The sequence below is a fragment of the Melanerpes formicivorus genome, unplaced genomic scaffold, assembly GCF_026170545.1.
Source record: "Melanerpes formicivorus ecotype bairdi unplaced genomic scaffold, bMelFor1.0.p_v2 SCAF_63, whole genome shotgun sequence".
Taxonomy (NCBI): Eukaryota; Metazoa; Chordata; class Aves; order Piciformes; family Picidae; genus Melanerpes; species Melanerpes formicivorus.
The window spans coordinates 220,096-245,498 of record NW_027142415.1 but is presented as its reverse complement, the minus strand read 5'-3'; the positions used below and the strand labels follow the sequence as shown (position 1 = coordinate 245,498).

The 25,403-nt window shown below is 43.2% G+C and overlaps 1 protein-coding gene across 1 annotated transcript in view; it reads right to left on the bottom strand.

Annotated features, from left to right (window-relative positions):
* The window catches only part of NT5DC1 (5'-nucleotidase domain containing 1), a 120,471-nt gene that overhangs the window by 24,649 nt on the left and 70,419 nt on the right, over positions 1-25,403 (bottom strand). Inside the window, exons 7-8 of the mRNA XM_068162260.1 lie at positions 19,785-19,959; positions 17,841-17,938 (exon numbers count right to left, since the gene is read on the bottom strand). Of these exons, the coding sequence (XP_068018361.1) occupies positions 17,841-17,938; positions 19,785-19,959 (273 nt within the window). The remainder of the gene's footprint in view (positions 1-17,840; positions 17,939-19,784; positions 19,960-25,403) is intronic.

The window sequence follows — 25,403 nt, the reverse complement described above, 5'->3', positions numbered from 1 at the left end:
CATTTGCAGTAAGCCATTAACCAGAATGGGTTTTAACCCACTTACACTTTCCTTGTGGCAAAAGATGGTCAAGAAAATTACTCTCCAGCACTGCCTCTTAAGGCCTCTTGCAGCAGTTCTGCCATGTGAAAACTGATCTGCAACAGGTTAAAAGCTTATTAATGATCCCAGTGGCTCTGGTCTTGTGCTGCATCCTTCAGAGAGCAGCTCTATGACAGTGCTGAAGACATGTGCTGGCTTCCTGAAAAAAATATTGCATGAATGTGATTTTGGCAGTTCCTAACATAGTTTAGATATTCCAAGCCTAAGGTTGGCTATGCTCAGACAAGAGGAGAACTGCTGCTTATCCACCTTACACTTTGCTGTTATTGATTCAGAAAAGGGCACTGAAAGGTCAGAAATGCTGTAAATAATCCCTCAGCAGGAAGCAACACCTCTATAGGCAGGGATGCTTCAGGTCTTCTAAGCTGGGAGGAAAAGGAGGTGTCCTGACAATTTCAAACAGACTGGATAACCAAAAAGAATTTCTCAGATGATTCATGTGGAGCAACTTGCTTCCTCCTGAAGTCTAATATATCACTGCAACCTGGATTCTTGCCTGTGGACTGGAGACATGTCATGACACGAAATGTAAAGGCGGTAAGCAAGTAAAATTAAAATAATGAAATCCAGAAACTTGTTGTATTGAACACTCACCCAAACCTTAACAGGATTCAGAGTAATATTCCTGAGGGGAAGTTACTTCTCCTTTTTAGGAACAACAACAAAAGCCTGATGCACACTGGGGCAGTATTACTATCACTAGAATGGCAATGTGCATGTGTCTAACAGCTTGGGGAATGTTTTCTGTTCAGAAATGAACTCCCATCACCAGTAGCAGAAATGGTTTCTCAGAAGAAAGCAATTTGCTCACAAGATTCAATATCCTTTTTCTTGTGACACTTGTCCTGCCTGCCTTTATTGGTGACTTGCAGGTTTACACCTTGGGCTGAGGAGCAGCTGGTTTCATTCTGAATGAACATGCAAAGAGTAATCAGTGGAGCCTATTCCCATTTGAATGACAACTGATGGTAATTTACTTTGGCACTGAATTTCCTTGGGATAGACTCTGCCCATGCTTGCTTGCTGCTGTCTGCTGCTAGCTGCTTATGAGTTATATGTGCCAAGATGGAAACCAAAACACAGGCAGTGATGAGGTTGAGTCCACACTGCTTCTCCAGCCTAGGGCCTGAACCTGCTGCTCCTTACCTGACTGGTGTTTACACTGTTAAACCCCAGCCCAAGGGAGAGGGCTCTAGTTTGGGAAACCCAAGGGTAAGAAAGAAGCTAAGAGGTGAGGGTGAATTTATGTTCTGACAGCTAGTCACCTGTACTCAGCTACACTTACACCAAGGTTCATTTTCATCAGCTCACCACCCCTGAGGACACCACCCAGAGCTGCTCTTGTGGTTGGTGTCTTATAGTGAGTGTTGGTTATGCATCCAGAGACAACTTGCACGTACTTGACTAGCCAGAGAGGGAAGTAAGAAGGCAACTCCATGTACCAGGTTTAACTGGAGTGTGTGTACAGCTCCCCTGCAGCTCCTTCTTCTGCCTTCTCATCTTCCTAACAGCCTTTTACTCATTTCCACACAAACCCAGCTAGACTGGCTATTAGGGTTACAGACATTGTTTCTCCCTTTGAACTGTGCAACAGAATAAAGCCATGGGGTGCCCATACCTGTTGCTGCCTCCTCCCACACATGAGCAGCTCTTTTGGGCACTCACTGCATGCAGGTTCTTAGTGCAAATGAGAACACCAAAGCCCTGGTTACCACCTCAGAGGGCATTTTATGATCCACAACTACCATACTGACAGGCCTCTCTGCAGTTTAAAATAACATAATTTCAGGCCCCAAGGGCATTAATATAAAAGCTGGGTTATGTTCCAGCCTGGCTTGCAAGCACAACTGATTCCAAATGGCATTTCAACTTAATTAAGAAGCACAAATTCTCTTTTACAGGAGAGGAATCAGGGCAGGACAGCACATCATTCTACAACTGAGACAAAGGGTCCTGCATAAGTAAAATCTATCTAGTGGGCTCTTCCAGTTGTAAAGGTAATGAGATGGGATGATTCTGTGGTAATCTGTAGAGCTCCCCTGTGGGCATGCTCTCCAGGAAGAAAGCAAGTACTTACAAGCTTCCTGGAGGTAAAACTTTCACACCCTGTGGACATTCTACTGCATGGTAGCACCCAAAATTCCTATGTATAGGCTAACCACCTTTCTTGGGTGGTTTCCAGGGTTCACACAGGTATTACCGTGTGATTCGCCATCCCTGAATTGGTTCTGTGCCCTGGGAGCAGCTGTGAAATCCATCTGTCTGATGTGCACCACTGCTTGCCAGGCTCCTGTCTGACTGGATGACTGCAGGGAAATGATAAGGAACAAAATATTCCCTTAGCATGATGTGCTGAAGTAAAAAGTTAAAGCCTCCCAAAGCGACTAGGGGTTTTGGCTGTCTCCATTTCTGGCTGTCCAATCTGATTTTTTTTTTCAAGTAAAAGCCTGAAGGTCAGCTGCCCTTCCATCACTCTGCTCTCCTTAGGGTGGCTTGTGGCTGGTAAAGACAAAAGCTGAACTAAACAAAGTGCAAATTCACTTCTGTAACCTGGAACGTGGTCTTTCATTTCACGTAGGCAGCGACACATCTCTGTAATGCTCAGCACCCCAAACGTGTGTGTGCTCATTTGCATGGAGAACTACGTTAACCATACCACTAAAAGTTGGCAATATCCTGAAAGAACACCACAGGTAAAGCTGAGAAAAATCCAGACCCCCCATGCCTCCCCCCCCACTACTTCATCATAACTCAGAAATGCTACTTATCAGCCTACTAACACTTCCTCTTCTCATGATGGGCTTCTGCCCTTTATAAGGCTCAGCAAAGGGGAAAAAATCACTTTGCATTTTCAGTTTTACATAGATCTTTTTAGTCTCTATTACAATATGCCCTCCCTGCTTAATTGTCCCAAGCAACAGGGTGTGGAGAGACAAGGGTGGAGTTTTGCCTGTTTATAACAAAATCAGCATTTCCTTCAGGGAAATCAGGCATTAAGTTCCTTGAGGAAGTTTTGATCGCTGTGTTACAGGCACTGAAAATAGCAGCTCACTAGAGATTTAGTAATTTGTTTTCAGATCTGTCAAAGGATTAACTTTGGACCTGCCCAGGAATAGCCTGGCTAATGAACAAAGTGTTTCTATTTCAAACGTGGAATTGATGAAACACAAGCAAGGCCTTTTTCCCTTGGAAAAGGAAAATCACTTTATAGAAAATGATTCACTTGCAAGTTGTTTTTTTTTCAGTGTTTAGTTGTATTTATAACTCAGAAAGGTTCTATTTTGGAAGGGCAAGAGGGACATCAATACAGAATTTCTTTTTCCTTGCACATATTTTGTAAGGGGCTTGGGGTTTGGTTTTTACTTTGTTGGCTACTTTGGTTTGTTTGCTTAAGTTGGGATCTTTGGAGTGGTACGAAATAGCAAGATAAGAAATAGTTTCCTTCTCCAGAAGTCTTATTCTGGACCTCATTGGTTTTGTAGGAAGGCTGCAGAGGAGTTCCCAATCTCCAAACAAATGTCTTCAAATAACCTTATCAATATTAATACCATATGCATGCTACAGATCCCTACAGAATTATGGAGACACAGGCTTTTCCCAGAGAGCATTCTAATGCAGGTAAGCTGGGAGAGGTATGGTAACTGAGAAGAGAAGGAATAATCATGTCAGGAATATGCAGCTCAGTTCAAGCAGCTGTCTATAACCTTTCTTCTGAGGCTGTGCCTCACATCTGTACAAAAATTTGAAGCATGGATGGAAGCAGAATATGGAGGGAAGCACAGAAGATGAGGGCCACCAGCCAGTGCTGACCTAACATTTCACTTCAGAAAAACATCCCAATTAATTTTCATAATTAAAGCAACACAGAGACACACAAAGCATTCTTCTTTGCCCCATGCAGTTTACCCAACACTGAGACACACAAAGAATCCTCTTTGCCCTGTGCAGATTGTAATCTCTCAGTTTACCCTAACCCTTTAAGCCTCTCTAAGAGCACCTACTGAAATAAGGCATGTTGGAATTTGCTCTTGGACCATACTCTTCCACACTGAAAACTGACACTGCAGAGTGGTGAGGATAAACTTCCTGCCATTCATTTACTTTGGCCTCAGACATTAAAAAAAAACCCAAAACACGGGCCAAAAACCCAGAACAAAGTTCCTTAATCCTCATTTACAGAAAGATTAATATTTCCCCCCTTCCCCTTATATCTTAATACTTCAGGTATAAAATAAATTACATAAGCTAGAATAGAGCTCTTGATTCTGAACCATAAAACAAGATATGGACCCTCCACAAAACAATATATGGACCCCTGCTGCAAGGGGCCTTTGTTTTTTATTTCTTCAGGTCCTAAAAGCTATTGTTCCAAAGGGTACATTAATTGTGAAGCAGCCATCAGCATGAGTGGCTATTGCACTTACTCGTTTGAAAGAGTTGGGGCTGTTCGGTCTGGAGAAGAGAAGGCTCTGAGGTGACCTTATTGTGGCCTTCCAGTATCTGAAGGGAGCCTACAAGAAGGCTGGGGAGGGACTGCTCAGGATATCAGGTAGTGATAGGGCTAGGGGGAATGGAATGAAGCTGGAGGTGGGGAGATTCAGACTGGACATGAGGAGGAAGTTCTTCACCATGAGAGTGGTGAAGCCCTGGAATGGGTTGTCCAGGGAGATGGTTGAGGCTGGAGGTGTTTAATACCAGGCTGGATGAGGCTCTGGCCAGCCTGATCTAGTGTGGGGTGCCCCTGCCCATGGCAGGGGGGTTGGAACTAGATGATCCTTGTGGTCCCTTCCAACCCTGACTGATACTATGATTTGCCTGGAATAGACAATAGACATGGAAACTGTTTATGCAGCCAGGTTAAATTATTAAGCAAGTTATTTACTATTCTTTATAGGGGAAAAAAAAACCCTAAACATAAAAAAATTGGGTCTGTGCTGTGCACCCTTGACACAAGCAATGTGCTCACCAGGGTCCAGCACAGAGAAAGCCTTTACCAGAAAGTGCTACAGAAGGAAAATTGTTTGAAGTTGCACTGCTAAGTGAGTAGGTGGCACTATGCCAAGCCATAGCTAAACAGGAGAAAAAAGGAGAATGTAAACTAGAAAAGGGAGAATGTAAACTGGAAAACCTCCCCAGACTATGGGTGTGCTGTGGTGTTGGCCAGCTGGGGAGCAGGATGGCCAAGATGAGGTTCTTACTAAGAGAAGTGGAGGAGTAGTGAATGGGGATGTCCTTGGGAAGGGTGCTTGAACCCGGGGGCACAGCAGCATCCTACTGAAATAGTGTTTGGGGGAATTGTGGTCAGCTGCATGAGAGGAGGACATTGCATCCATGGTTTGGTTTGGGTTAGTCTGGCTTTTGGGACAGGGAGTCACTGTCTCTGCCACAGATTTCCTGCCCGATCTTGGGTGCTTTGTATATAAATAGGAGTGTTACAGCTCCCACTTACCAGAAGTCCTACAAGTGTAAATAATATATATGAAGGTTCATGCAGCATTTCAGTACAGTGACAACAGCCACTTCAGTGGCTCAGCAGGGCAAAGAGAGATAAGGAGGAGAGAGGCAAAACTGGATTTATGTAGGCTGGTATAAAGAACAAATAACTCTGCTGTGATGTTGCTCAGACTATGAATGTGGAGGGGAGAGACAGTGGGAAAAGTCTTTCTGGGGGTCAGAGAAACTAAGAAATATTTTCATCTTTCCATTGCTCTGTGCCTCTTCTGCCCCTTTGCAGCTCCTGTCGATGTAGGGTGTGCACAGTGAGCTCCCCATTAAGCCTTACAGCCCGTGGTGGCCAGGGAGCAGAAGGGAAGGACAAGGTGTGTTCATGTGCCAGAAGACAAAGAGGTGAAGGCAAGTTCAATCTTGATGTCTGGGGACAATTTCACGGCCCTGTGGACCACAGTCATGGATGAATTAAAAGGAGAGACAAAGAATCTGAGAGGGTTAGAACAACTGGCAGAGACTTCAGGTGGTTTTTAAGGTCTGCCAGGGGGCCAGGCATGTCAGGAATACCAGAATGAAAAGGACCAAGAGACTCTGTTCCATTAGATGTGTTGAGATATGTTAAAACTTCATGTTTAATAAAGAAAATTAAACACTTGAGGAAATGAATGCTCTAAGGAAAAGGAAAAGTTTTGATGTGTGAAACAGTCGCTGTAAACCTCAGAACAATGTAAGTGATCTGGAGGTGGCAAGGAAAAATGGAAACTATTCTTTTCTGGCAAAAGTACATTAAGTACTCTTTGATGGGAAGACTGACATGAAAGACTTGCAGTAATGAGGGTTTTTAACAAGTAAAAGAGAAAAGATCCCTGTGACACTTCCTACAATACTTTTCCAGTTCCTCACCTGTGCATTTCATGTGGTTTGCAAAACCACTTAGTGTCTATATGAAAGTGCACTTTACCTTGCTTCTCAGAACCAAGAGCATTGAGCCACATCCCTGCATGCAGGAATTTCACAGATAAAATCTCTTGCTACCATTATTCCAGAAAAAAAATAATCCTCTCAGAAGGCTCAGCCTTAGTCTGGCAGTATGACAGAGACACCTGGGATCTGTGGACAGTAACAATATAGAAAGTGGTTTCACAGCAGATAAGAACCAGGTTAGAATGAATGGGGAGAAGCAGTCCTGGGGTCACTAACTCTACCTAGAAAAACATGCAGAATATTGGAGTTTAAATCATCTGAAGTCCTACATGAATGAAAAGAAGGACTGAAGAACAGAGAGAGTGAGGAAGAAGAATGTACAACACTTATACCTTTTGCTGAGCATTCAGCTTGCAAGAAGTAATTCCCTTCTGAGCATTAGCTGCAGAGGACTTGCTACTCATCTAAACACTGCAGTGTCCCATGATCAGTTGCCACCCAAGAATTGTCCAGCTTTGTGTTCTCTGACCTTTTACTCCCCTATATGGGGTGGCAGAGGCAGAGCTGCTCCTGAACTAGGTAACTCTCTACCAGCTGAGATCCCTCCCACATTCAATAAATCCACCCCTGCTATTTGCTGCAGCTCTCCTCTACCACTTACCTGTGTGGTTCATAAACACTAGGTAAGCCTTGGTATTAGAGAAGCAGGGAAACTGAGGCAGGGATTCACTGTCATATCAAACTGAACCACATCTCAGCTTTGGTCACAATTCCTCCTTGTATTCTCAGCTCATTTCCAGGGCTTACCAACCAGCTCCTTTCACTACTTGCTTCCAATAGCTTGTGTCCCTCTGATGCCTGCAGTACAAAAATCAACATGTGCTTTCTGCAAGAATCAATTCCACAGACTAACCTTAATAAAAGCCTGACATTTTGGAAGAACACACGAGGAAAATCTAAAGCTCCTTAATGAAAACCAGCACATACAGCTTCATGGAAACTATGCTGAAGGGAAGCTTTCTGCAGTGGCTGCCAGCCCTTGCTCTGCCAGGAATGTACCATACACAACTCCCTCTTTTTGCTCTACTACAAACTGTCTCAAGCCCAATTTCCAAAATAATTACAAATCAAACCACAAGGTAACTCTTTATGAAGTTCTCTGTCCAATCATCTACTTCATTTCCAATCCTACAGAAGGAAACAATTACACAGAGAAGAAAGATGAATAAACTCCCCAACTTCTATCACATATTGGTTACACAGTCATCAAAGAATGTGGTTTTTCTTTCCCCCTGCAAAGTCATATGGGTAAGTCCCTATGACATAGGGAATATTTCTTTCTTTCTTCCAGAAATTTCCTATGGATTTTATCAGCTGTTTAAGAACTGTAATGTGGCATTAGATCTCACAGGTTTGCACTGAATCTTAGTGGAGTGGTAAAGTTTACAAACTGCTACTGATCAGTCCTGCAGGCAGCCAAACCTTGAAGGAACAAACCTCTACAGACCACAGTATTCCAGAATGGCTTAGGTTGGAAGGGACCTTACAGATCATAGTATCATAGTATCATTCAGGGTTGGAAGGGACCACAAGGATCATCTAGTTCCAACCCCCTTGCCATGGGCAGGGACACCCCACACTACATCAGGCTGGCCAGAGCCTTGTCCAGCCTGGTCTTAAACACCTCCAGGGACGGAGGCATCCATGGGCAGGGATGCCTCTCCACTAGACTCAGCTGCTCACGGCCTCAACCAGCCTGGCCTTCTACTTCACAACCTCAACAGATTGCCTGGTTCAATTCAGTTGTGAAAACACTGGTGATTAGAGACTTCTGAGATGCCCTCCGGTATCTTCAGTAGGTCCTCCAGAACCTTAGTCTGAGCGGGGAAGATATAGACCTTCCATATGTCCTATGCAACTTCTGCAGGACCTGTATTTGGGTTCTTTGGGGCTCTCAATTAGCACTGGAGTCCTATAATTAGGCAATGAGTGCACCATTCAGTCCCAGATGCAGAAGCATAATGTAAAGGCTGTATAATAGGAAGCAAAGACACTGCAGATTGCAGCAGTGAGTCAGTGAGGACAGTGTATTTATTCCACAGAGAACAGAACTGTGCAGCCCTTCACTGAGTATATTGCCTGTGGGGAGTCAGCAAATGATAGATAGCCAGACTAGTTGCTGTAAACTGTGGTTTCTGTATCCATTCCTGGTGCTTATTTATTTCAAAATAGAGCTCTGTGATTTTTGACATATGGCATCACCCTCACAAGTGTAGCTGTGTGTCAGTTATTGCTTAAGGGAGAGGCTTGCAACTCCATGGAAAAAATGAATTCCTGAAAACTATCCATTCCTCTGATACAGGTTTGGCAAGAAGAGAGGCAAGGTTTTGAATTAAGCTACCAAGGGTGTAACATCCTATTTATAAACAGCAGCTGAGTCTGGCAGTGACCTGCGTGAGTTAATAAGCCTTCCAGTGGAGCCTTTATTATTGCATGGATGAAATACAATGTATCTGTTTAACCATCTCACACTAAAATTACACAAGACAGATCAAAAGAAAAGATGCATTATCTTAATGCCAAAACAGCTGCTGACTTGTGCAGGCTTTGTTTCCCTAGTGTTCCTTTCAGACTTTTGGTCTTTCCAGTTAGGTTTTCCTTCCAAGTCATGTGTGGACACTCTCATGTGTGCTGGGAAATAGAATGAAAGTGAAAAGAAATATTTCCTATAACCAGAAACAATATTAAAAACAAAAACCAAACCCTTCAGGTCTGGAATTGTGGCTATTGAATCATCTGTATAAATAGTGGCTACACATTCTTCAGGTATCAAGTTATACTAGTGTGAGCTCCCACGCATCCAGAGCAAAGGAGCCACAAACTACTTGACCAATAAGACTACATCTCAATGGCCTTCCAGTATCTGAAGGGGGCCTACATGGCTGGGGAGGGACTCTTTAGGATATCAGGCAGTGCTAGGACTAGGGGGAATGGAATGGAGCTGGAGGTGGGGAGATTCAGGCTGGACATGAGGAGGAAGTTCTTCACCATGAGAGTGGTGAAACCCTGGAATGGGTTGTCCGGGGAGGTGGTTGAGGCCCCATCCCTGGAGGTGTTTAAGCCCAGGCTGGATGAGGCTCTGGGCAGCCTGATCTAGTGTGGGGTGTCCCTGCCCATGGCAGGGGGGTTGGAACTAGATGATCCTTGTGGTCCCTTCCAACCCTGACTGATACTATGATTCTATGATCTCTTCAATGACTCAAATTGAGTCTACATGTCCCTCAGATGCAATTGTTCAGCCAACCCTGTCAAATCTCCAGTATTTCTATCGAAGTTTAAACACAAGCACTAAAGGCATTATTTCAGAACAAACAAAACTTTGTAAAGGGCTAAAAGGATCTTCACAGCCATGACTTCCATGGAGTCCTTATGGAAACTTATCACTGGTTCTGGGTTAGGAGATTAGAAATCTTTGTGCAGATTTGTCAGAGATATGATTATGGCTAAGTCATCCAATCCCTCCCTTCCTTGGCTCTAACAGAAAATCCAGTGCTTCTCTTTTTCTGCCACTTGTTTATCTGGTCTGCCTGTGGGCTTCTTGAAGACAGAGACTGACTCTTATTATAGGCTTGCACAATCCCTTAAAGATTTGGGGGTTTGAGCTTTATCCAGACCTTCATTATAACATAATGCAATCAATAACTGGGATTTTGCAGTCGTGTGTGTTAGTTACTGTAACTCCTTTTGAAAATGAAAATACTCTTTCCATACACAAGGGATTCTGGGTTTGGAGTACTTGGCAATTATGCTGAATGTGTTTTCCAGTTTTAACAAAAGGAATACTGTTGATAATGTGCTTTTGAAAGCAGTAGCTCCAGCTCTCTTTGAACCAGCTTTCTGCAATGTTCTTATCAGCTTTGTGCCAAACATGGTGTTTAATATCAAAGGTAATCAGCTGAAGCAACCCCTGCTGTCTTTATGCAGGAGCACATTGCAGTATTCCACTGTTTTGATTTTTGGATGAATAAGTTCTTATCCCTTTTATCCTCTGAGGTTCTTTGAACACTATGCAAACATATAAAGAACTTGGCTTGATGCATTTACTTCATTTTTTAAAGAAAGATGGGCACTGGAGAATGCATCCACAGTTCAGCATTCATCTTGATACTCAGAAACAAAGAGGTGCTAGACTTCAAAGGCTATTTCTTTTCCCTTTTTTTACTAAACAAGGGGCCTGTCTTCTATGAAGCTGTGTCCTGAGGTTCGATTCACTGAATGTCTAAGAGGGTGCAAATCTCATGGATGCTCCTCCAGTAGCTGAGTAGCCAGGCTCTCCTGGATGGACACACTGGTATCTACTCAGGGGTAAGGTTACACTCCAGTTGGCAGAGAGAGACCCATTGTTTCCTCTCCAGCCTGCAGTATCTCCCTGCTAGGCCAGACTCAAACCATAGATGTGGCTGAAATTCCGTTAGTGACAGTGGTTTCAGAGGGAGACAGGCAGACATTCTTACTCTCATATCCCACATGATTGCATAAGCCTCCATGTTTAGGAGAGCAGACTAAGTGTTGAAGAATTAGCCTGTGTCCTGCTCCTCTGGCTAATATGGATTGGTTTTCCCATCAGCACAAGTTGCTCAATAAGCAGCACCCAACTTCATTTCCAGTGGCCATCTTGGCTGAGAAGCAGGTACATCCCATGCCAGTTTGGAGGGGCTACCAGCTGAAATCCCAGCATTTGGCCCACACTCCAGATTTACAGTGAGCTGCCATCGTCAGACCAGCACTGTGCCCTCCTGGTAGAAACAGGAAACTGAGCCTGGCCACTCAACCTCTAGCTCCTGCCAAATGCCCAGGTGAAACCTGCCCTTAGTGAGAATATATATAAACGATGCAATGACAATCTGGCCTCAAAATACTCCTGAGAGAAGTACCAGTAAAACCCATTCCAAAACCCCCCAGAACAAAACACAACTGCTCTAATCCTCCTCCTAGGAGGAGTTCCAGTTGCCAAGAAGTGTGTACTGGAAAGGAATTTACAGAATACAGAATCAACCAGGCTGGAAAAGACCTCCAACCTATCATCCAACACCATCTAATCAATCAAACCATGGTACTGCCTCATCCAGTTTCTTTTTAAACACTTCCAGTGATGGTTACTCCACCACCTCCCTGGGCAGCACAGTCCAATGACCAATCAGCTCTTTCTGTGAATAATTTCTTCCTAACATCCAGCCTAAAACTCCCCTGGCACAGCTTGAGACTGTGTTCTCTTGTTCTGGGGCTGGTTGCCTGGGAGAAGAGACCAACCCCCACCTGGCTACAACCTCTCTTCAGGTAATTGTAGAGAGCAATAAGGTCTGCCCTGAGCCTCCTCTTCTCCAGGCTAAGCAACCCCAGCTCCCTTAGCCTCTGCTCATAGGGCTTGTGCTCTTGCACAAACTTGCCATGGCACATCTTGCTATTATCTGTTGTGCATGTGTGTGATTTTAACAACCTGCCCTGCAACAGGATGACAGGATGTGCTGGGCCAGCTTTATTTTGCTTTGTGCAGCTCTTTCAAATGCTTTCACGTAGGCCACCATAGTGAACATGTGAAACCCCAAATCCAGAGTGTTATTGTCAGCTAAGACTATGTTTATCAAACATGAAACAGAAATGTAACCGTTAGAACAGAGGTCTTTAACTACAGCCTCCCATTTTACCTTCCCCATGCCTTAATTACAAACATTAAGGATATGATAGGAAATGATGACCTCTACTCTGAAATGATTTCCAAACTTTTCCTTGCAAATTACACACAGGTGCTACCCAGCAAACTTTAACAGGATTAATTGGTAAGCCCCTTTGATTACAAGGTAACATAGGCTGGTCTATTAATGTTTGTCTACAGCACATAAATACTATTGGGAAACCAGAAGTCCCTGTGACAGCTGTTTACACTGCCAGAAAAAAAAACCCCATTGAGTAGCTGATATCTGTGCAACAGCAGTCCAGGGAGTGGAATAGTTTTAGACTGAGGTCATTTAAACAAAGGATGCTGGCCAAGGAGCCTGACTTTGTAGGCTTTTGAAAACACCCTCTGAGATTCTTCAGTGGAAGATGAATTGGTGCATGAAAACAAACCTTGTTACATGAGATGAAATTGGTGTGTATGTGTGTCCCACTGTCAGCACTGCTTTCTCACCCTACCCTAGACTGCCTTCCAGAAAGTGGAACTGGGCATTGACCATGCTGCCAGAGAGGGTGTCAGCTGAAGAACACATCTTCCATAATCCTCATGGGTTTTCATAAGGAAAAATTAAACCAGTCAGGTTCTATTACTGAATATCAATATCTTTCTGTATCACCCTGTGAACCAATTAGGTCCTTAAAAAGAAACTCCTTCCTCCAGAAATGATGGGGAAAATGAAAACCACTAGCCAAGATAAGAGTAAGAAATGATTGTGCTGCTGTATCTGTGATGAGCTAAAGGCTAAATCTAAAACTAGTTTTACATTTAGCTTAGAATCTACATTTAAATATGAAATTCTGAACATTTAAATATGAAATTCTGATGGTCTGAAGCCAGGCAAGATTGGCACAGAGAAGTGATTGGGATAACTAAAATAGCCAGGAACAGTAGATAAACTCAGGCTCTTGTAAAAGAAGAAAAACCCACATGTTTTTTTCCTTATCAAAACAGTTCTCACTGTGGAGGTAGAATAGAATAGAATAGAATAGAATAGAATAGAATAGAATAGAATAGAATAGAATAGAATAGAATAGAATAGACCAGACCAGACCAGACCAGACCAGACCAGGTTGGAAGAGACCTTTGAGATCATCGAGTCCAACCTATCATCCAACACTATCTAATCAACTAAACCATGGCACCAGGCACCCCATCAAGTCTCTTCCTAAACACCTCCAGTGATGATGACTCCACAACCTCCCTGGGCAGCACATTCCAATGGCCAATCTCTCTTTCTATGAAGAACTTCTTCCTAACATCCAGCCTAAACCTTCCCTGGTGCAGCTTGAGACTGTGTCCTCTTGTTCTGGTGCTGGTTGCCTGGGAGAAGAGACCAACCCCCACCTGGCTACAACCTCCCTTCAGGTAGCTGTAGACAGCAAGAAGGTCTCCCCTGAGCTTCCTCTTCTCCAGGCTAAGCAACCCCAGCTCCCTCAACCTCTCCTCATAGGGCTTGTGCTCCAAACCCCTCCCCAGCCTCGTTGCCCTTCTCTGGACACATTCCAGCAAGTCAACATCTTTCCTAAACTGAGGAGCCCAGAATGGGACACAGTACTCAAGGTGTGGCCTAACCAGTGCTGGGTACAGGGGGAGAATGACCTCCCTGCTCCTGCTGGTAGCAACTGAGATACCTATTCCACGGCAACTACAGCAACTGAGCTATATTGTGGACTCAATTTATTATCTTTGGTTGCACATTTAATCAGAATTTTCTAGAGATAGCATTTGAGTCCTTCAACTGAGTGAAAATGCAAGCCTCCTTAAATCAGATATTCCCTTGTAACAGTGTGATAGGATCTGCTTCAAAACGTCCACATTTTACATACATTTTCTACAGTTTCACTAAAGGCCTTTAAAATATTTACTGGGTAGGATTTTGATATTCTGCTGGTGCTAAAGACAGAAGTCTCAAACAAAAGCAATGACCTGAAAAGAACCTACATGGCTTATACAAATGAAAAATGAAGGTGCTCACTTCCCAATCTCACTTCTCAGGCCTGAAAAGTCTTAGAATATAAGTGAATAAAAGTTGCTGTATAGCCTAAGCACAGGTTTTCCACCCAGTTCTGCATCCCATCTTTGGCAACAGCCATGCCCAGAAGAAAACTTAACCAGCAGACATGGGATCACCTCCTCTTTCTGGAGGCTTGCAGCCCCTACTAATCGAAGACAGTCTTCAGCCCAGGAGTAATTTTATATCCTGTCTCCTTGTTTTCTTTTCTGACTGGTCCTTTGGGTTTACAGCATTTTTCTGTGTTTTTAAAAGGCTACAGGAGAATGACTGAGGGAGGGAAAAAGGTTTCTGCAGTGAGTTGTTAAATGGCAGTTACCAGAGAACCGTAAAAACTTGGGAGGACTGAAAGAGTTTCCTGAACTGGGGGCTACATCACACAGCAGAGGAACCATAAGCTGGACAGAAATTCAAGTGCAGGAATAAGGAATTCAGCCTGGAAGTGCAACTGAAAGTGGAAACCTGAGACTCTCTGCAGGAGAAGGAGAGTGGTTTGTTTCTGTGGGCATTGGATAAGGGCAGAGGATCTCAAAAGAAACAAAGCCTCCACTGGCACTCCATGTATAGGATGAAGGTTGTACATCTATGTACACACAGATGTGGATACAGACCACACATTTTTCAGTGTGCATTGTACATTTTCATATGATAAAAAATACATCCAAAAAGACTGTTTCTGGGCTGGAAGGAAAAAGATAGAGAGTTGTTAGAGAGTTGTTAGGCATTGGAATGTGCTGCCCAGGGAGGTGGTAGAGTCACCATCCCTGGAGGTGTTCAAGAGGGGATTGGACGTGGCATTTGGTGCCATGGTCTAATAGTCATGAGGTCTTGGGTGACAGGCTGGACTTGATGATCTTTGAGGGCTTTTCCAACCGTATTGATTCTATGATAGAGGTCTTTTTTAGGTCCAAATGAGAATTCCCTGCACATAGACTTGCAGAAAACTTTCAGGGGACATAGACTTATCTTTAGCATTTCTGTTTTAATTCTGCATAATGAACTGTCTTCCTCTGTATCTGCAGTGACTGGGTGAAACCATCAGTTGTCCACCCCAGATCTATAGATTTGTTGTGAGGAACACAGAAGGAGAGCAGAATAGAGTAGAATAGAGTAGAGTAGAGTAGAGTAGAGTAGAGTAGAGTAGAGTAGAGTAGAGTAGAGTAGAGTAGAGTAGAATAGAATAGAATAGAATAGAATAGAATAGAATAGAATAGAATTAACCAGGTTGGAAAAGACCTTCATGATCATCAAGTACCTATCACCCAACACCATCTTATCAATTAAACCATGGCACCAAGCACCCCATCCAGTCTCTTCCTAAACACCTCCAAGGATGGTGACTCCACCACCTCCCTGGGCAGTACATTCCAATGGCCAATCGCTCTTTCTGTGAAGAACTTCTTCCTAACATCCAGCCTAAACCTCCCCTGGTGCAGCTTGAGACTGTGTCCTCTTGTTCTGGTGCTGGTTGCCTGGGAGAAGAGAGGTCCCCAGAAAAAAATCCTACATCTAATTCTGCATGAACAAGGCTGCCCTGTAACGACTGATCAGCTCTCACTTAAGAGTCTCGTTGCAATGCCAAATATAAAGGCAATGAGAGGACTCCAGGGATTTCTGTTCCTGTCTGAACACAAGAAAGAAATTGGTACTCCCAGTCTAACCAGGTGATTAAGCTAAGGCTACACAATATTCTCAATGGAGACAGTAATTTCAAGTCTTGTCTCTCTGTTCAGCTCTTGTTTGCAAAGGAAAAAAAGAAACACCTCCCTGTAAAAATATCTTGGAGCTTTTTGGCTCTCTGTTAAATTTACTGTTAACTGGCCAACAGGTTCAAAAGTTGCTGGCTGGATTTCTGACAGAGGGACACAGCAGGATTTCCTTAGGAAGTCAGGCTTCATCAGATTGTTTAAAAAAACCCACCCAAAGTGAGTTACATTTTATTTTCAATCTGCATTCTAACAAGTGAAACAAAATGCTTGCAGAATTCATCATGTGAAGCTGAATAAAACGCTTACAGAACTGAACTTTTCTCACCCTTTACATTTTTTTCCCCCCTCCCCTCCTTTCACATAAAGAGTTTCAATTTCCCTTCTGAGCTTATTTTTTTCACAAATTGCCAACCAGGCAGTTTCCTATTTGAACTAATCCTTTAAACATCACATGTAGGAGCCTTCTTACTTATGGAAGTAGGGGAAGCATTAAAATGCATTTTTAATGTATGGTTTTTTGCTCTTAAATTTGAGTTTTACTGCAAAAGTTCCACAGGTAAAATTCCTTCTGGTCTGGAACAGCTGTCATAAAATACTAACACACAGTTTAATGTATGCTGATTTATGCTACTTGGGCGAAAAGACTGATTTTCAGGTGACAATCAGAAGAGTGTTTAGCAAAATAGGGAAGAAATAACTGTCTCCAGCCATTTTAGTGTTGTTTGAAGCTCAATATATTTTGATAGAATCTTAATTACCTATTGGACAGCACTGCCAAATGCTGCAGACTGCTTTAATTAAATTAAATGAGTAAAGGGGCACTTCCTTTTTACCTTCTCTGTAATATTTTAGCCAAAGTACACATTTAATACCCTCAGATTTCCATCAGAACCATTTCCTTCAGCCATGCCATTTTATTGGCACTGTTCTTTGAATTGCCTTGAAATGTTTGAAATATTTCTGCCATGGTTTTTTTTTTTCCCCTCCAGAAAGCCATTTTGTTTTCTGTGTCTGCCCCTGTCACCACAATAGTTTCATAGTTTCATAGTTTCATTCAGGGTTGGAAGGGACCACAAGGATTGTCTAGTTCCAACCCCCCTGCCATGGGCAGGGACACCCCACACTAGATCAGCCTGGCCAGAGCCTCATCCAGCCTGCTCTTAAACACCTCCAGGGATGGGGCCTCGACCACCTCCCTGGACAACCCATTCCAGGGTTTCACCACTCTCATGGTGAAGAACCTCGTCCTCACATCTAGCCTGAATCTCCCCACTTCCAGCTTCATTCCATTCCCCCTAGTTCTATCACTACCTGAGATAAAGAAAAGCATCCTTCCTTTTCTTCCTATCTGAGTCCCCAGTGCCATTTTTAATTGCTGCCACAGCTCTTCCTTTTCATTGTTCTTAATCACAGACTCAATCTCTCAGCGCTCCTCAGCCTTTAAGAGAATTTCTTACTAATATCTCTGGAAGAGTCTTGTAGCCCCAGTGCTAAACGTGCAAAACATGTTGTCCAGTCCTCTTGCTTTTAAATCTCATAGTATCATAGTATCATAGTATCATTCAGGGTTGGAAGGGACCACGAGGATCAGCCAGTTCCAACCCCCCTGCCATGGGCAGGGACACCCCCACACTAGATCAGCCTGGCCAGAGCCTCATCCAGCCTGGGCTTAAACACCTCCAGGGACGGGGCCTCAACCACCTCCCTGGACAACCCATTCCAGGGCTTCACCACTCTCATGGTGAAGAACCTCCTCCTCACCTCCAGCCTGAATCTCCCCACCTCCAGCTTCATTCCATTCCCCCTAGTCCTATCACTACCTGAGATCCTGAGAAGTCCTTCCCCAGCCTTCCTGTAGGCCCCCTTCAGAGAGTGCTCAGCAGGTGAGCAGGCAGTCACAACTACAACTTACCCAGAGTTCGGAAAGGTCTTTGGTTTGGGGTATGGGAGAAGAATCCAGGTTTTAAAGCGTTTGTGATCACAACGTCAAAATACTCTTCAAAGTCATTCCTAGAGAATAAAGGAAACTGAATTAGTTAAGCTAATGAATTTGCTAAAATGCTACTAAATACCCTTTAAGACTTTATTTTTCTCTTTTCTTTTCTTTCTTTATCTTTCTTATCTTCTTCCCCCCCCCTTCTTTTCTTCTTTCATTTTCCCTTTTTTCCTTCTCTTCTCTTCTCTTCTCTTCTCTTCTCTCTTCTCTTCTCTTCTCTTCTCTCTTCTCTTCTCTTCTCTTCTCTTTCTCTTCTCTTCTCTTCTCTTCTCTTCTCTTCTCTTCTCTTCTCTTCTCTTCTCTTCTCTTCTCTTCTCTTTCTCTTCTCTTCTCTTCTCTTCTCTTCTCTTCTCTTCTCTTCTCTTCTCTTCTCTTCTTCTTCTCTTCTCTTCTCTTCTCTTCTCTTCTCTCTCTTCTCTTCTCTTCTCTTCTCTTCTCTTCTCTTCTCTTCTCTTCTCTTCTCTTCTTTTCTCTTCTCTCCTTTCTCTCTCCTTTTCTTCTCTTTTCTTTGGGAAAAAAAAGGACTTCCGTAATGTCTAATGGACAGTAGAGCACTCAGTTCCCCAGATGTCTTGGAAGCCACATTGTATGAGTCACTGGAAAGCATGATTGTAAATAAACACTGTAGAACATCCTACATTTATGTGGAATGGGAGAATGATCCAGCATCCTTCTAGCAGAACATCTCCTTTCTGTCTTTTGAAAGGCAACTGCTCCTCTCTGCTACCTTGCTTACTGTCTTCCAGCAGGATGTCTGTTTAAACATTATTCACCAAAGGAAAAGAAAGTAGAGAGTCATTGTACGTGGCCAAGAATTTGGCTTTATACCAAATTTTCATTCAGAAAACAACTAGGGCAGATCTACACAAAAGAGTTAATTTGCAGGCATCTCACTCATAAGGAGAATTGCTTTTTCTTTTGTGAAGAGGTAGATTTTCCACTCAAATGAGGAAGTATAATAGGCACACAAGGCAGTGAAACCATCCAGCATTCAGCCCAGTGAGTACAAGAGAAGTGATAGTGGCAGGGACTGGTTTTGGAAGGTAGCTCTGTTTTTCAGTGTACTGCTGGATTTCTTACTGTGTTGCTGTATTCACCCTGCTCTTCCCAGGCTTATCCAGATAGCCAAGGCTGGCTCACATTGCACCACTTTGTTTCTTTGTTTAGTTTATTAAAGAGCCTCACCATGTCATTCACCCAGCTATTTGCACCACTGATTAAATGGTATCTAAGGGTATAAGTGATCATTCTGCTGGATTTCAATGACTTTAAACTCGACCAGCTGAAAACAGTTAACGGTGATCAGCAACTACAACCTCAATCAATTACCAAGTACAATGAACTACCTGCTTTATCTTTTCTGCTGTGATCTGTACATGCACATGTCTAATGCACAACCATCTCCTGGAAATCACCCCTGAGAAGAAATACCTGTAAGCTTTCCATGAAGATTTACTGCAAGGAAAGGAAATATTACTACTACTTGCACTCACCACTGGAGGAGCACAGAAAGGAAGCAGCTTGAACAAGACAGTCTAGCAAAAACTTGTGATAAGATTGGGATTCAGATGATGTATTCAGTGCTGGCCTGAAAGATATTCCATGCCACCTTCAATCTTCTTGTGAGCCCACAAAAGATGCAGAATGTATGCTATGGGTCAGACACAGTTCACAGGCTCATAGATGGACTACTTCAGTTCAAAAGTAGTGGATAGTCCACCTCATAGTGAGAGACCCACCAGAAACTTCAGATCCAAGTAATTCACAACACAAAAAGAAACTCCAGTTAACTTCCATACAGTTCAGTCTTATTTCCAGTTGCTACCAGCAGACAGAATTTGGAAGGGCCATTGCACTTACCCAAGAATATGTTCACACAGGAGTCTGCAATAATCACTGTGAGAACTAGTAATTAAGAGCAGAATCTTCCCAGCACTCTTCAGTTGTTTCAGCCACTTTTTTACAGACTCAGGACATCTTTGTAAATATTTGTCTGGATGATTTTTCACTTCTGGGAAATACATCCCACAGTCTTCTAAAAAATTAAAAGATAATTATGCATTATCCAACCCTGCTCACAGACCACTTAATCCACACAACAAATATCCTTTTATGTGCAAACAATACCATTTTAACAAGGCAAAGCAAAGTTTTCAAGTTTTCTCTGGGTTGTAACTCGATATAAACCAAAAAAAACCCCCAATCATGCCAAGAGGATACATTGCAGTGTCAATAAGTTTGTCTTCTTTTATGGCATTTTCATTGTTATTTTGTTTGATGTCCTGTTAGTCACAATAAATTACAGATTATAGCCTTACACAGAAGACAATTACTTCCTGTTGCCTTTGCTCAGTTTCTTGGGGTGCTCACTTTGTGATTTTTACAAGGAGTTTAACATTCAGAATATGGTAAGGAACTGAAATTCCCAGGAACATCTGATCAGCCACTTCAGATGCTTGAGGTTGGCATTGGCTGATCAGCAACATCCTTTTAAATATTTTTGCATTTTTCACAGCTAGGACTTGATCTGTGAAATGCTGATAAACCAGATGGCACAGATGTGTGGAATATCAGGAACTGTTGCAGGTATGTGGAATATTGGGAACAGTCGCAAAGAAACTCCCAGTTCCAATTCCAGCTTCAACAATGTGGGGTCTCAGCTCTGGTGAGACCCCACCTGGAGTACTGCGTCCAGTTCTGGAGCCCCTGTTACAAGAGGGATCTGGAGGTGCTGGAAGGTGTCCAGAGCAGGGCCAGGAGGATGATCAGAGGGCTGGAGCACCTCTCCTATGAGGACAGACTGAAAGAGTTGGGGCTGTTCAGTCTGCAGAAGAGAAGGCTCCGAGGTGACTTAATTGTGGCTTTCCAGTATCTGAAGGGGACCTACAAGAAGGCTGGGGAGGGACTGCTCAGGATCTCAGGTAGTGATAGGGCTAGGGGGAATGGAATGAAGCTGCAGGTGGGAGATTCAGGCTGGATATGAGGAGGAAGTTCTTCACCATGAGAGTGGTGAAGCCCTGGAATGGGTTGTCCAGGGAGGTGGTTGAGGCCCTGTCCCTGGAGGTGTTTAAGCCCAGGCTGGACGAGGCTCTGGCCAGCCTGATCTAGTGTAGGGTGTCCCTGCCCATGGCAGGGGGGTTGGAACTAGATGATCCTTGTGGTCCCTTCCAACCCTGACTGATACTATGATACTAATGCTCTTTGGTTTGCCAAGTGTAACAGCAATAGCATTTTGCAAATACATTTTGAATAGATTTTATGAAGTGTGCAGTAACACTAAGTTGGTGATAAAAGTTAGCTATTCATTCAAGCCACAAACATTTACCTCACTATCACCCACTGCTGCTTTACCAAGACATCCAGTTAGCATTAGACTTGTAGTTTTCTTCAAATCATTCCTAAAAATCTAAGAATATATATTTCCTCTGCGCTCAAACCCTCTGTAATAGAAAATGTTAATCCAGTTAAAGGTCTGAAAAGAAATAATAATAATTCTTTTACAACGAGGGTGGTGAAACACTGGAACAGGTTGTCCACAGAGATGGTGGAAGCCCTGTCCCTGGAGACATTCTAGTTGAGGTTGGACCGGGCTCTGAGCAACCTGCTGTGGTTGAAGATGTCCCTGCTTGCTGCAAGGGGTTGGACTAGGTGACCTGTAAAGGTTCCTTCTAACTCAAACTGTTCCAAGTTATAGAGACAGAAATGACACCAAGTATTTGGCTCTCAGTCTGTGTTATAGTATAATGAACATCATCATAGGAGATTATTTTTCTTCCAGCATTTGTTCTATATGCAACTGCCTGTGGTCAACTTTGCTGAATGATTTAATAAATCCCAGACATTACTTAGCCTTCTGGTATGTGAGTAATGCTGTTCTCCAGTTTGAAAAACTAAGACTTAAACCACTTGAACTTGAGCTATTTAGTGAACATGTATGTTTGAAACAGTAGGATCAATGAAAGACTGGAAGATGCTGGGTGCTAAACATAACATCATTTCAGAAATTACACATCCAAACATCTACAGATGGCAGGGGGGAAAAAAGTCTCCCCCCAAAAAAAAGTTTGGAAGTGGCTGTTATCACTGCAGCTAGAGAGGAGGCAAATAAGTCATACTCTGTGCTGTGACTGGACAGATTTCTTCCCCAAAGCTAAAGAGTGGAGCACTGTCTCTCAGAAAACAAAATCTCCCAACTCATAACTAGGTTACTATTCCAGTTCTCCACAGTATTTAGGTCAGCCTGTGTAGCAGCCTGCACCAGGGGAATATCAGCATGTTCCTACAGCATTACAGGATGCCATGACGTTTGCCTTGAGACCTAGCCAAGACCAATGATTTTCTTTTTGATTAAGCACAACAGATTTATGAAAGCTTTCCTGCAGTGTTTTTGGTGTGAATGTGGTCTGGGACGAGCAACACAGATTTCAGGAGCAGAGCTGCACCGTTTTTTCTGCTATTACCATTAGTCACTGCATTTCCTATGCTGTACTATGACAATCTGTCTTTGTTGTTTTGGAAATTGCACATTGTTACATTAGCACAACGTTAGCTGTTAGGTAATAGGTTGGACTTGATGATCTCAAAGGTCTTTTCCAACCTAGTTAATTCTGTGACTACCTCTCACAGGTTCAAATAAAGCGACCCCCAGAGATTACCCAATCCCACACCCTGCCAGAGCAGGACCACCTAGGACAGGTCACACAGGACCACATCCAGGCAGGTTTTGAAAGTCTTCAGAGAAGGAGATTTCACAACCTCTGTGGGCAGCCTGTTGCAGTGTGCTGTCACCTTACTGTAAAGAAGTGCCTCAACATCTTTACCTCCCTGTGATTGTGTGAGAAAACTTAATCCAATGATGCAGAGCAGGCAAGCAAACATCTCAGCATTTTATGCACAGCCTTTTAATCTATTGCATGTATTTTGCCAAGCAGCAAATGCAGTTTTTCTGCTTCCACACTTGTTACTAGAGAACTTGGGAGTTTATCTGAGATCTCTGAAATACAGCCTAGAATAGTAACTAGCCTCTGCAGGGAGTTATAATCACCTTCTAAATACACTTTTAAAAATAATAATTGCCTTTGCAGTTTGTTAAACTCCTCTTTAAGCAGAAGAGAGAAACATGAGCAATTAAAAGGAGTTGTCTCAGAGCTGCCACATATTAAAGTCCTGCCAGAGTCTCTTCTCACAGCTATGCCCTGTTGTATTTCAACACAATTTCCTCTATGTACATTATCAGAGGTTCCCTTAGTGTCCAGTCTGGAGTTTGTTTTTCTTGTCCTATCTGATGTTGTAATTTGATCAAGATGTTCTTTGCAGTGTCTCACCTTACAATTTAATTGCTTGCAATACAGCTGTGCTAGCAAGTGTGATGGGAATTCTGTAGAGCTGGAAATGCAGAGCCCCTCAGAACAAACTCAGAAAGAACCTGCATAAAGCTCGTCATGACTGGCAGAAGTCCTCCAGCACAGACAATAACCCAGTCTTTAATCCAGCTGCTCTCCTCAGCTACAGTAACAAAATTGCTTGATTTAAACATGCAGTTTGATGTTCTAACATACATAGGGAGGTCATTCTGCCCCTGTACACTGCACTGGTTAGGCCGCACCTCGAGTACTGTGTCCAGTTCTGGGCCCCTCAGTTTAGGAAGGAGGTTGACTTGCTGGAACGAGTCCAGAGAAGAGCAACAAAGTTGGTGAGGGGTTTGGAACACAAGCCCTATGAGGAGAGGCTGAGGGAGCTGGGGTTGCTCAGCCTGGAGAAGAGGAGACTCAGGGGTGACCTTATCACTCTCTACAACTACCTGAAGGGAGGCTGTAGACAGGCGGATGATGGTCTCTTCTCCCAGGCAGCCAGTACCAGAACAAGAGGACACAGTCTCAGGCTGCGCCAGGGGAGGTTCAGGTTGGATGTTAGGAAGAAGTTCTATACAGAAAGAGTGATTGCCCATTGGAATGGGTTGCCCGGGGAGGTGGTGGAGTTGCCGTCATTGAATGTGTTCAGAAGGAGACTTGATGGGGTGCTTGGTGCCATGGGTTAGCTGTTTGGGTGGGTTGGATTGGTTGATGGGTTGGACACGATGATCTTGAAGGTCTCTTCCAACCTGGTTTGGTTTATTCTAATACCTCCAATGGGGGGGGAAAAATATTTGTGAGTTATGTTGTGCTCTTTTATTGCACCACCTCTCCTTGGCAGGAGAAGTTTACACCCCACTGGCTCGGCGCTCCTTCGGACTCAGTGTCTGTAAGTCTGCTCTGCCATTTTAATCCCTTAACTATTCTTTGGATTATCAAAAAAAGGCCAATGGTCAAGAGGCATGTTTTTGGCAAGGTTTCAGTCCAGAACTAAACCACAGGAACACAGTGTAATTTTTAGTATTGTCACTGCTTCTAAGGAGCACCTACTTGATTGAATTAAAAGGAATTTATCCACTATTTATATGATTTAGCTAAGCAGAGAGCTATGAGCCTGAAAAAAAAAGCCCTCCTAGAATTCAGCCAAGAAAAACAAACCTTCAGCTGCCAATTTGGAGCTTGTGTTTAGTGGCTTTAACAACTACCCAACTTCTACAACACAAACAGTATTTGGGAACGTGACTTTTCTCTCTTTTAAATCCACAGGCAATTTAATACCTTAGCAATCGATACCCGCAGCCAGCTTCTCTGCAGCTTTGACTTGAGTAAGAACTGCTACCTCTTCCCTAATTTCTGTCTGATTGCAGGCTTGTAGATAACAGTTGTTAATTTGATAAACAGAGTAGAGCTGAAAGAAAGTGTTACTGTAACAGTGATGTGGACGACTGTATTGCTTTCCACTGTGATCTTACAGCACTTCAGGTTTTCAGAGTGAACAGAGACACTTCTTTGACCACTGTTGTTGCCTTCTCTTGTCTAAGTAAATATATCCAACAACTAATATAAGCATTCAGCAGAAACACAGGAAAAAAAACACCCTCTTCATTACAGAAGATTCTGGAAAGGAATTTACATTTCATCTAATGAATGCAAGTAGAGGAGAAAAGGGGATGATGGCTACAATTCCATTAGACAAGTCATCTTCCATTTCCTTTCATTTAAGCTCAAGTGTGGATTCCAGTAGAAGCAGAAGCAAAACAAGAATCAGAGGGAAGGAAATGTTAGCATAAAGCAAGATAAAAAAGCAGAGTGAAGCATGAAGCAGGGATGACTGTGCAAAATGTGGTCACATTCTGGAGGCCTGGGTTCAGGCAGATACCAAGAACAGGGAGCAGCAGGAAGAGATAAATCATCCCTCGCCTTCCTCCAAGAGCTGAAGATGTTTAAAAACAGAGTAAAAGGATGAGGAGCCTGAAAGATAGGAAGTTAGGAAGAGGCAAATGTCTTAAGAGCAAAAAAAGTGTGATGGATGTCAAATATTCTTAAATGTTTTCTGCAATTGTCTCAAAGTGCAGTTTCTTAGCAGACCAAAGGGTCCAGTTCAGGCAGGAAGAATACCAGCTATTAA